Source organism: Sebastes umbrosus, chromosome 3 (assembly GCF_015220745.1).
Source record: "Sebastes umbrosus isolate fSebUmb1 chromosome 3, fSebUmb1.pri, whole genome shotgun sequence".
NCBI classification, from domain to species: Eukaryota; Metazoa; Chordata; class Actinopteri; order Perciformes; family Sebastidae; genus Sebastes; species Sebastes umbrosus.
The window spans coordinates 4,028,102-4,039,758 of NC_051271.1; the positions used below are offsets into that span (position 1 = coordinate 4,028,102).

Consider the following 11,657-nt stretch of genomic DNA (forward strand, 5'->3'; position numbering starts at 1 on the left):
TGCAAAGTAAACAAGGATAATTATACAAAGATTTAACCACATTTTATCACATTCTAGCTTGTACCTGCAACACTGTTCCAGAGGAGCGAGGATAGAGGGCTCGTCTTTGGAGTGACGCCCGAATCTGCAATGAGAACAGACCCAGAGTTACAACCCCAGCAACCACTATGAAAAACTACATTAAAGAGGACAGAAATGATTATGCTTTTGTGCTTTTTCCCTCTCCTTTAGTGTGTTATATCAGTTTTTTGTGCATGTTAAAAGCATCTGCAAAGTTACAAAGCCCTAAGTCCGGGCTAAAGGGATTCATCTCCCCCACAGAAACACTGCTCCTGAACGGCCTGAAATGCCTTTGCTGAAGTCCTGCGTTTTCTTCCGTAACGTGTACCAGCTCAAACAGAGCATTTCAGACAGTTTCAGAGGGTGACAAGAGGTGCTGCAGCACAGCCAGTATGAGAAAAGTAAAACATTTAAAGGTCCAGTGTGTAGGATCTGGCGGTATCTAGCGGTGAGGTGAGGAGATTGCAGCCAACTGAAGCCTCTCCCGTGTGTCAAGCGTGTTGGAGAGCTACGGTGGCTGACGCAAAAATGTTGTAAGAGTAGCGTTGGTCATTTGGAGCAGAGCCAGTGTGTAGTAGGGAAGTGAGTGATGAAGCAAGAGAGATAGAGAGAGAGAAAGCGGCAGCGACGGGAGTGAGTAACGTTATCGACTCTGGCCCAAGCAGGAAAAGTTAACAGAGTTTGGTTTGTCCGTTCTGGGCTACTGTAGAAACATGGCGGAGCAACATGGAGGACTCCGTGGAGAGGACCCGCTCCCTACGTAGATATAAACGACTCATTCTAAGCTAACAAAAACACAACAGTTCTTATTATCAGGTGATTATACACTAAAGAAAACATAGTTATTAATATTACATTCCATTTCTGCCAACAGATCCCCCCGAAATGTTACACACTGTTCCTTTAAACATGTAAACGTGTTCTAAGAGAAACCCAAAATACAGGTATGCACCTGAACATGAGCATAATAGGTCCTCTTTAACATAGACACACACACACACTTGAGATACTCACGCCCTCCCGTTGTCAAGATGTATCAGAGCAGTATTGTTGCCAAACTTCTCAAAAGTTTCATAATGGTGCCTGTCCATGTTACCTAGAGGAGGAAGAGGAGGAAAGGAATTTAGTAACTACTGTCAACAAAGTTCACACCTCCTCTGTAGAGCTTTTACAGTGCATACTGTCTATCACAAAGCATTTCTCAAACATTCAGGTGAACACAGTTTTGTCAAAAAATCTTACCGAGTATATTTGTCTACTTACAAGTCAAAATATCTCATAACACTTAATATAAGACACAATCACCTAACAAGTAACATTTCAGTGAGATATATACAGTACGTATGTAGTGAAAACGTTTGAGCATTACAGGCTCATTATGACACACAACACTTCTAAACACAAGTGAAATATAGCTCTAAATGAGTTTCCATCTTGAAAGGCCTAAATATTTCATCTTATTTCAAGAAATCTTACCAAGTGAAGTTAAACTTGTTCCATTGGCAGATTTTTTTACTTATTACAAGTAAAAGCACCTTGTATTCATTGTTTTTTAACATACTTTTAAAGTAGCCTTTTGGGCTGCTGTTAAACCATAAAAAGTTATTTTATTGTTTACACCCCAGACCTGCAATTATTACACAATTTTGTTGAATACTTGATTCTGATTGGTCAATCACAGCGTTCTACGGTCTGTTATTTCTTTATAGCAGACCGTATCTATGTATAACAGACCGTTGCTACGTATAACAGACCGTTGCTATATATAGCAGGCCGTAAATATGTATAGCAGACCGTTGCTATGTATAACAGACCATTTCTATGGATGTAGTTCTGGCGGACTCTGGTGACCGTTTTTGTGTCAAATGATTGATTTCTTCAGTAAGTAGCTGTGTAATAAGATGGATAATGTACAGCTAGCGGGTCATTGTTGTGAAATAAACCCCTTCAGGGCTTCACGTCGGGGCACCACATCGCCCTGTCAGGGTTTATTTCACGACAATGACCAGCTCGCTGTACATTATCCCTAACAAAAACATAAACATTTTAACAGCTTTCAAAAGAACTTAACACCAGATGAACCAGCTACATCATGATGTTGGGTGTGTGGGTGCACAAGACCTCACCTCTGACCCAACAGTAATGCCAGCTGGATCATACAAAATGCTTTAAGTCGACATGATGACACTGTGTAAACATTTTAATGGAAAAAAATCACAAAGCGTAATGTATGAAGAGACATTATACAGCAGCAGAACAAGACTTTACAGGATTTCTCATGTAGTACAACTCTTTTAGCAATCCAGTGTTGTTCATTCAGTAAAACTGCATCTGAGCGTCCGTCTGGAGCATCACAGCAGGTTTAAGTCAGAGCATGCTCACTAGCCTCACCCTTCTCAGACTACACAACACAGGATCTAGCTTGGCGTGAAGGGGAAACGTAGTGATGATGTTAACATCTGCCAGGTCGTTTCCACTCTCCCGCTCTCCATCGAGGTAGAGCGGGCAGTGATAGAGCGGTAACTGTTGGGCAGTCGATGGAGAAGCATGCGTGACCTGGACGCCGTTTAAAAGTGAACTTTTACAAGGGGAGGTATCTGTGCTCCTGACTTGAGCTTTGACACAAACAAGTGGAAGTGAGCATGGCTGCAGAGAGACTGTGGTGTCCTGTAGGGCTCCTAGCTGTGTATCCCATGATGCCCCTCTCAGCTGCAGGCCACATAAATACACAGCGCCCAGGGGGAGTGAGGTTGGGTATGTACTATCACTCAGAACCTGGAAGGAAGAGAACAATATGAGCAATCAGCCTGCAAATAGTTAAAGTAATAGTAGGACAGCATTTTAGTATGATTTCATTATTTGTATTAGGGCTGTCAAAGTTATCACGATAACGCGTTAACGCAAATTCATATTAACGCCACTAATTTCTTTAATGCATTAACACAACTTGAGATCTTTAGGTTGTAGCGGGATCACTTTTAAAGCTAGAGTGGAGATACGGGCATCATGTGACACAAGAAATACTAAAGAATCCATTGGTACCAACCATGTCATACTAGCTTGTCGTGAAAGAGGCTAAATAACGCTCCAAACTTGTGCTAAAGTTTGGCGAGGAAAAACTGGCATGGCCATTTTTAAAGGGATCCCTTGACCTCTGACCTCAACATATGTGAATGAAAATGGGTTCTATGGGTACCCACGAGTCTCCCCTTGATTTGAGCATATTTGTTATGCTAAATGCAGTACCTGTGATCGTTTCTGGACAATATTCGTCATATTTTGTGTTGTTAATTGATTTCTAATAATCAATATATGCACACATTTGCTTAAAGCATCATATTTACATTTTGAACAGATAATAAATGTGCAAATAATTTGCGATTAATCTTGATTAACTATGGACAATAATGTGATTAATCATGATTAAATAATTGAAACGATTGACAGCCCTAATTTGTATGCTTTACCTGAAAATGCAGGGCTATATCACTGATATATTTGCGATTTACTTGAGCAGCCTCTCTCATCACTGCCACCAGAAAGCCTCTGGCATTTCTGAAAGCAGAGAGTCGGTATGCACCGGGAGGATCTGAAGTGTCGTGGTGCCGGAGATAAGCACTGAGCAACTCTGCCCTCCTCTCCAAGCGAGACAAGTCAGTGAGCTCGAGGAGGGAAGCAAAGGTCAGCGCGTTGTATTGAACGGGCTGTTGGAGCTGTGAGAGCAGCGAGGACACCAAATCAATGAGATCATCCCACTCAGCCTGGAGGAAGTCACGCAGGCGACTGTCAGAAACAGCTCCTGCATCTGTAACTGTGCAGAGGGATCTCTTCAGAGCCTGCAGTCGGTCTCTAGCATGGCTGTAGGCTGGAAGTGTGGCGTGCTGGTTCAACAAACTCCTCACTGTTCCTAGAGGAGTCTGGGAGGCCTGCAGCAGTGTGTTCAAATTGTGGCTGTTGATCTGGATTATCTCAGCTGCCACATCTGCACTGAAGCCCAACACTCGGGGGTCAATGTTCGTTGAATTATGAAGATCCTGCTCCAACGTCTGCAGTAGTTCTGACAAATCTGAGGACATGACACACAACCACAATCAGTACATTACACAGAAACAGAAACACGCACTGTGGCTCTAATGCTTGTACTCCTCTCTAATTAGAAAGTTAGCTTCATCTTAATGCTGTAATCATGTAACTTGCTCGACATAAAGGCTTCAGTCAAATGTTTAAAATGTAAGAGTAAAGAAAAATCTCATTTCCAGTTCACTGGGTGTTTCTCAAAGTCCAGGAAGGATCCTTCAACGGCTGAATTTCAAGGACGCTACATCATCGAAACCACCGAAGGACTGTTCCAAAATGCAGAGGATCCTTCAAATTCTACCAAGGACTCAGTCCTCCATTCAGAGGATTTTGAAGGATTAACTAGCTTGTAAGATGTATACTCTGCAAAATACAGAAGTATCAGAAAGTTGTTTGGTTACCACAGTGGCCAGGGCTGCTGGTATTATCTGAGAGGATGTGTGGCCCACCGGCCCAGAGAGGTGACGCTCTGCTGAGGCAGGTCTTGGCAACGCCATCCACCACCTCCAAATCTGCAGAGTCTAGTAAATGGCCGCCATGCACTAAATGGACTATGAGTGAAAAGTACAACAAGGTTAAAGCATACAGTAACTGAACGAGAGGGGCAGTTGTATCTGTTAATGTTGCCTCACCTGCTATATACTGCAGAGCCTTAGCCGTGTCGTGGCAGCGACTAGCAATGCAAATGAGTGCATCCACCAGAACCAGGAGGTCTTCCTGACTCCTTCAAAACAGAAAAAATCCACAAGCATGAATCTTTATCCATCCTGACAAACTGTATCCACCATTTGAAGAATGCAACTTGGTTTTAAAATACTGAGAAATAAATTCAGGACATGTTTGATTTTACAAATGTATGAAAGACGGAACCAGTCAAAATAAAAAAAATAAAAAAATGACTCAATAAATAAATAAAAATGCCATTATTATTAAAAATAAAATGTAGGCATTAATTAATTAAATACATACATTTATATTTGTTTTAATTTGCTTCATTATTTATTTACCTTTGTATTCATTTTGCATTTATTTTTTATTTTAAATTTACTTTTAAATTAATTTATTCATTATTCAGTGGTATTTATTTAATTATTTATTTCTGCATTATTTTCCCTTTGCATTTCCCCCCCTATTTATTTCCCCAAACTTATTTATTCCTGCATTTCTGCCTCATTATGCATATGAGTGGGCTGTCATTCAACGTGTGTCATAGGGTCAAATTTTCGCCTAGTGGTTGATCGAAAGAGTGCAATGAGGGGAAACTTAAATAGAAGAGTAGATAGATGGGGGAATTAATACAAAGGTAAATAAATAAAGATGATCAATGATGACTATATTCATTTTATATATTATTTTTGGTGCATTTAATGGCATATTTATTTATATTGAGTCAATTATTTCTTTTTGATTTTGGCAGGTTCCATCCTCCATATAAATGGATATAACAGGCAAATATATTAATATCTTGCAATGAGACAACACCTCTATCATATATTAACTACAGCATACAGTACATTGGCCCATTTCCTCACCAACTGTAGATCCTCCCTTGGCCCGAGTGTTTATAGGTTTGTCTCTGTAGTAACACAGAGTGGAAGACGGCACAGCGCAGGAGGAGTTCCATGTTGTCTGCTGACAGCGATTGACTCTGTACGACGGACACCAGCTGTCTCAAGGACCAGCTCAGCTCCTCCTTCAGACCCCAGGGAGAATCACAGACCAGAGGCAGGGCACATATCCGCACTGCCACTGCAAACAGGCAACAACAGCCGTCAGTGTGTCAGAGTGCTGACTTGACTATGACTTGCCACAAACTGTATGTGATTATCATAAAGTGGGCATGTCTGTAAAGGGGAGACTCGTGGGTACCCATAGAACCCATTTACATTCACATATCTTGAGGTCAGAGGTCAAGGGACCCCTTTGAAAACGGCCATGACATTTTTCCTCGCCAAAATTTAGCGCAAGTTTGGAGCGTTATTTAACCTCCTCGGCGATGAGCTAGCATGACATGGTTGGTACCAATGGATTCTTTAGGTTTTTCTAGTTTCATATGATTCCAGTATCTTCTATCCTCTATCTGAGCCCGCTACAACCTCCGAAAGATCATTTATTTTTTTCTCGTAAATGTATGACTTTATGATCTCGCTAATTTGTTAATTTCTTCTCAGAAATTGGCCACTTTAACCTTGGAAATCTCTGAATGTCAACCCCTCCCCGGCTCTGTAATTATTATTTATTTTTATATATATATATTTTTTTTTTAACCTACAATAGCCCTCTTACTCCGTTGTATTATTACATCCTGAGCAAAACCAAGACAAACCTTTGGTTTTACCTGAAGCAATAAATTAGATCACTTAGGAACAATCATACATTTAATTATTGAGAGAGAAAACTAAAGAATGTGAGATTGCTTTAATTGATAAAAACGTTGTTCTGTTGTATTCTGTTTGTGGATGACTGGTGCTCTCTATCGAACAGTATTAATAGCTTAGTACCAGGTGGTGGCAGTAGTGAAAAAGAAAGTCTGCTTCATCTCTAGAAGTAATGGCGATATAAAACATCTACCTGGTATGAAGTGTGATGAATGTTCTTGACTTATAATCCACAATCGGAAGCACGGGTGAATCAGGCGTCGCTCCTCTGTGGGACAGATAGATACATAAATAGAAACACCGGGTTATAAGTCGTTGTTAATGATAACAAATGACACAAATGCAATATAAATTGATTCTTGAAGGACCACCTACCTCTGAGAGAGGAGCACAACTGACTGAGGTGAGCCACTACTTTACCATCCCATTGTTCCAACAGGTGACAGTTGTTGAAAACCAACCATTGGCCCTCGTTAACCGCTTTGTCCAGCATTGAGAGAATTAGCTCTCTGTCACACAGAGCCCCAAAGGGAATGACTTTCACCTGAACCTAACACATAAGAAAAACATCAAGCACTGCATTGGTGTACACTGGTTACAGCTATCAACACTAAGACCGCCAAGCTCTTTAAGGCCCCGACACACCAGTTTGGGGCCTAGTTTTTTGCGGTTTCTCACACCGTCGGCTCTAGTCTGCCCGTGTCAGAGTTTTTTCGGCCAATTCAACATTGAATCAGCGGCGGAGCCCGACGGTGAGAGAAATCACTCTGATTGGTTGTTCAGCTTAAATGAATCAGTGCACGAGAAGAGAAACGAGAGTGAGGAAAGCAAGCAAACAGGTAAATTCAAGAGGACACACACAGAAGGCTCTTCTCATTTTTCATCTTCATCTCATCTGATCATTCCAACACACTATATATATTTCCACAACGACATGGCCATCTGGAATGAAGCTAAGTGGTGAGTGAGACTGGTGAAAATGGTCGTCAAACACCGCTTTATTGCGTGTACGTATCATAACAACGGCTTGTACATCCGCTGTCCTCGGTCTTCCTGTTTCCCTTTTTTAGTGACGAATACAGACTACCGCCGCCTGCTGGGGCGGAGAGTTATTTCCTCTCACACAGGAGCAGAACGTACGTGGCTGTCGGACTTCATCGCCGCTAGTTCTTTGATGTCGGCTTGGTGTGATGTGACGAATACTGTGGGCCTACATACCGTTGTGTGATTATAAGTGAGTATTAGCACATGTGAGTGAATATTGGCGTGCACATTAGTATTCGTTTTCTAAATGTTATTCTATCATTAGGACAATACAGGCATGTGCAGAATAGGTATTTAGGCAAAGTCAGGGCAGGAGGGAAACATATCATGACCGAATAATTCAAATTTTGGAACCACAATGTTAAATGGCGTGGGCTATGGCGGTCCGGGTGTTAACTTGAATCAAAATGAAACAGTGTGCGTTACCTTCTTTGTTTTTGCTACACAGTAGGCCAATCTGTTTATCAAGTGAAGAGGCTGGATGCTTGTCCACTTATCTCCTCTTTGACTGGGCACTGTAAGGACAATGGGTCCCTCATGTTTGACCAGATATCGTGAGACGGCCTCACGGTTCCTGGCGTGAAGGGCCTCTGTGCCTGCTGTCTGTCCAGGCAGGCAGAGGTGGTAGGCGGCCATGGCCTCAGCTAGTACCTCCAAGCAGTTCGGGAGCATGGTCTTCCAGAGGAGCGCCCGCTGTAGCAGGGATAGATGGGAGTGGGAGCGACAGGGAACAGCCCCTGCTACCGTGGAGGAAGGGAAGTGCAGGTACTCCTGCCACTGAATGGGGCAAGTGGAGAGAGAGGCAATCAGCCCTCTGAAGACCGGGATCTTCTCCAAGCAGAAGAGCTCTTGGTGGATGTGAGGGGGTATCCAGCTGGGCAGAGAACTAGTGGAATGCGAGACAGCAGGAGGAAGGGAGCAGACTCTAGTGACAGGGTGTTGTATGTCCTGAAGGCCCCTGAGGAACGCCACCCTCTCAGCTTCAGAGCAGGGCTGGTTGTGTTGCAGCAGAGCCACAGACAGCAGCAGCTCCAGAACAGCCACATGACTCTTGAAGAGACACGGCCTGTATTGACCCAGCAGCTGGGCTACCATCCGGTTCATGACCTCTGGTATTATGCCCTCTGGCACTTTCCCTGCGGTGCATGACACTAATGGCCTGTCCTTCACAATGAAGGCCTCTTGCATAACCGCGATGAAGCCACGTAGGGAGAAGAAGTAGGCAGGGGAAAGACGGGACACCTCCTGCAGAGCCTGGTGGAGGGCAGCAGCCAGCCTCATTAGATGTCGGGATGCAGCCAGCAGGGACTCGAGGTACTCCAGCTCCTCGCTCAGCTGCTGGATCTCGGCCTGCAGTTCCTTCATTGCATCTTGACAAACAGCCACGCGGGGGAGAAAAGCAGAGTCCTCCAGCAGTGGGGTGTTAGACTGCAGGATGTAGTCCATCAGAGCATCCTAAGACAGGATTATGTACAGTCAAATGATGCAGATAATCACATTATCAACTGAAAGGACTGCACTCGGGTTTAGTTTCACCTAAAGGTAGAAAATAACTTTTTCATTCGTTGACCATGATAAAAAAAAAAGCCCAGTTCATGATTAGTGTACAACATCCTCGCCTCGACCACCACATCAAGTTGAGAGTCCACATGGTCTCTATTCCAACTGCAGCCCAAGTAATACGGTTTCCATAGTCTAATATAGATAATGTGGACATACAAAGCCAGAGTCAAGTCTGGAAAATGATTAAGTAATAATCAAGTGAGCCCAACGGATATCAACCAGATTAATAGTCCAACTGCAGAGAGCATTTAGAGCCATCTCACAAAACTCTGCAACCCTCTGAAAAAAATAGCTAAAAGGATCAGTGTGTAGGATTTGGTGACATCTAGTACACCACTAGATGTCACCAAATCCTACACACTGGTCCCTGTAGTTATTTTGCCCCTCCTCACTCCCTCTCTCACTCCTCCCTTTCCAAGACTGTGGTAATGTGAGCCGCCAAGTGCAAAACCGTACCATACCATAATAACACTACTTTAGGAGCAACAGAAGTCAGATGGCAGCTGGCGGTACCACGGTTTAGCACTCTGCGGTTCACCAGCTACCGCAGTTTAACAAGCGTGACGGAGAACTACGGTGGACCTGCTCCCTATGTAGATATGAAGGGCTCCTTCTAAGCTAACGGAAACACAACGGTTCTTAGTTTCAGGTGATTATACACTAATGAAAACATAGTTGTGAATATTATATTCCATTACTGCAAATAGATCCCCGAAATGATACACACTGTTCCTTTAACAAGGTATTTTAGATATAAAATGCCATGGAAACAAAAACTAACACAGCCACTCATGCCAAAGTCACTCATCTATTGTAAAGCCTACTTGAAGTGATGTAATTTCCAAATAAATGCCTACTGACCACTACAAGCGACACAAGCGAGCCTCTGAAGCCTTTTTGAACCGTACTGAAGAAGCCCCAAATGTCCGACACTGATTTCATTCAGTGAATCACAGGAGACTAAATAACCAACAGAAGCAGTATTGGCTTGATGTGATGGTAAATGGTGGTCACGTCACCTCTTCTGAGACCAGTCTCTCCTGCAGCGACTGCTTGTCATTCTGGAACTGTAAGTGTTGAATCAGCAGCTTTTTACACTGAGACTGCAGCAGCTGTGTCAGCATCAGCTCCTGGATCTCTCCTGAGCTCAGAGAAAGGTCAACCACGCGTACCTCGGCCAAGATGGACGGATGGATCTCTACAGAACAAAAGAAAGAGAAAACCTGGTGACCCACGACTTTCAGATGAGTTGAGAACAGCATCCATTTCTTTGCTTTCTGTTTTTCGGTATCCCAAGTTATATGCAGAATAATACAAACAATATAGGGCAGTATGCTGTCTTAATACTGAGTATTATAAATTATATATATATAATACAGTATATCAGTTACAAATCTAGCCAAGACAAACTCCAGTACATTATATGCACATGTAGTATTGTCAAAATAAGTCACAATAACATCATGATATCAATAGAAAATTTTAAAAAACTTAAATAATAATAATAATGCTATCAGTTAAATACATTTTGAACTTTGTTTTTGTGCATTTTTTTTCTTTTTGGCAAATAAATTAAGGAAATTAAGGCAGTGTAGAGAGAGTCTGTAACCATAGCTGTACAAAAATGTACAAAAAGAACAATTACACTAAAGGATAGTGAAAAGGCACCCACAAGGTCTAACATGCATTATCAACATGATATCAATATTTAACTTCTAAATATAACGGTTATCGTCACCAGTATATCGTAACTGTGATGATGAATACATTTTAAAGTCCTGCACTTCTGTTGCAAGAAAAATATGTGACTTGAACAGAGACTACTCCTGTACAGTTGTTTCTTACCACTGTTAAGCAGTTGGACAGGCAGATGGGTGCTAAGGAAGAGGCAGAATTCAGGGTGGGTCGGCTGAACGCGTTGCTTTAACCCTGGATGGAGGCATCCAGCAGAGCGTACCAATCTAGCCAGAAACCTCGGACTGGGAATCGCACGTTCCACGTGAGTGACCAGGACTCTCAAACCTGCAGAAAAAAAGGTTGGAATGAGTTACGGCTGGAAAAGAACACTGTAACTTAAAAGTTGCACGAGGCAACTATTAATAATTAATAATATTTCTCACCTTTCTCTGCAGCCTGGTCCAGCTTGTCCAGCAGCTCTGGATCATCGGCACAAACCACCATCTCACACTCGGTCTCCTCCTCAAGCTTGGCCTTCTCTCCTGCAGAGCACACACTTATTGTTCTGGTGTCAAGTTGTAAAATTGAATAAAAAATATATAATTTAAATCAGGGCTGTCAGAGTTAACACGATAATAACGCGTTAACACAAACTCGTTTAAACGTCACTAATTTCTTTAACGCATTAACGCAATCAATCTTTCAGAGGTTGTAGCGGGCTCAGTTTTAAAGCAAGAGTGAAGATAATGGCATCATAAGAAACTAGAAGGAATCAATTAGTTTGTGTTGATAATTGATTTCCAATAATAAATATATACATACACTTGCATAAAGCAGCATATTTGCCCATTCCCATGT

General features: G+C 42.4%; 2 protein-coding genes across 5 annotated transcripts in view; both read right to left on the minus strand.

Moving 5' to 3' along the window:
- Positions 1-11,657, minus strand: part of LOC119484708 (extracellular serine/threonine protein kinase FAM20C-like) — a 49,014-nt gene that overhangs the window by 518 nt on the left and 36,839 nt on the right. The window contains exons 9-10 of the mRNA XM_037763745.1: positions 1,075-1,156; positions 65-124 (exon numbers count right to left, since the gene is read on the minus strand). Coding sequence (XP_037619673.1) covers positions 65-124; positions 1,075-1,156 — 142 coding nt within the window. The remainder of the gene's footprint in view (positions 1-64; positions 125-1,074; positions 1,157-11,657) is intronic.
- Positions 2,243-11,657, minus strand: part of LOC119484666 (dynein heavy chain domain-containing protein 1) — a 36,855-nt gene continuing 27,440 nt past the window's right edge. For 3 of the 4 annotated variants that reach the window (XM_037763644.1, XM_037763645.1, XM_037763646.1), the window contains exons 34-44: positions 11,243-11,341; positions 10,968-11,144; positions 10,142-10,320; positions 7,986-9,014; positions 6,891-7,065; positions 6,709-6,783; positions 5,670-5,886; positions 4,770-4,861; positions 4,539-4,688; positions 3,528-4,126; positions 2,243-2,835 (exon numbers count right to left, since the gene is read on the minus strand). In XM_037763644.1, coding sequence (XP_037619572.1) covers positions 2,428-2,835; positions 3,528-4,126; positions 4,539-4,688; positions 4,770-4,861; positions 5,670-5,886; positions 6,709-6,783; positions 6,891-7,065; positions 7,986-9,014; positions 10,142-10,320; positions 10,968-11,144; positions 11,243-11,341 — 3,200 coding nt within the window. In that variant the 3' untranslated portion in view covers positions 2,243-2,427. Of the gene's footprint in view, positions 2,836-3,527; positions 4,127-4,538; positions 4,689-4,769; positions 4,862-5,669; positions 5,887-6,708; positions 6,784-6,890; positions 7,066-7,985; positions 9,015-10,141; positions 10,321-10,967; positions 11,145-11,242; positions 11,342-11,657 lie in introns of those variants that run through there. The other variant, XM_037763647.1, reaches the window with a different exon arrangement.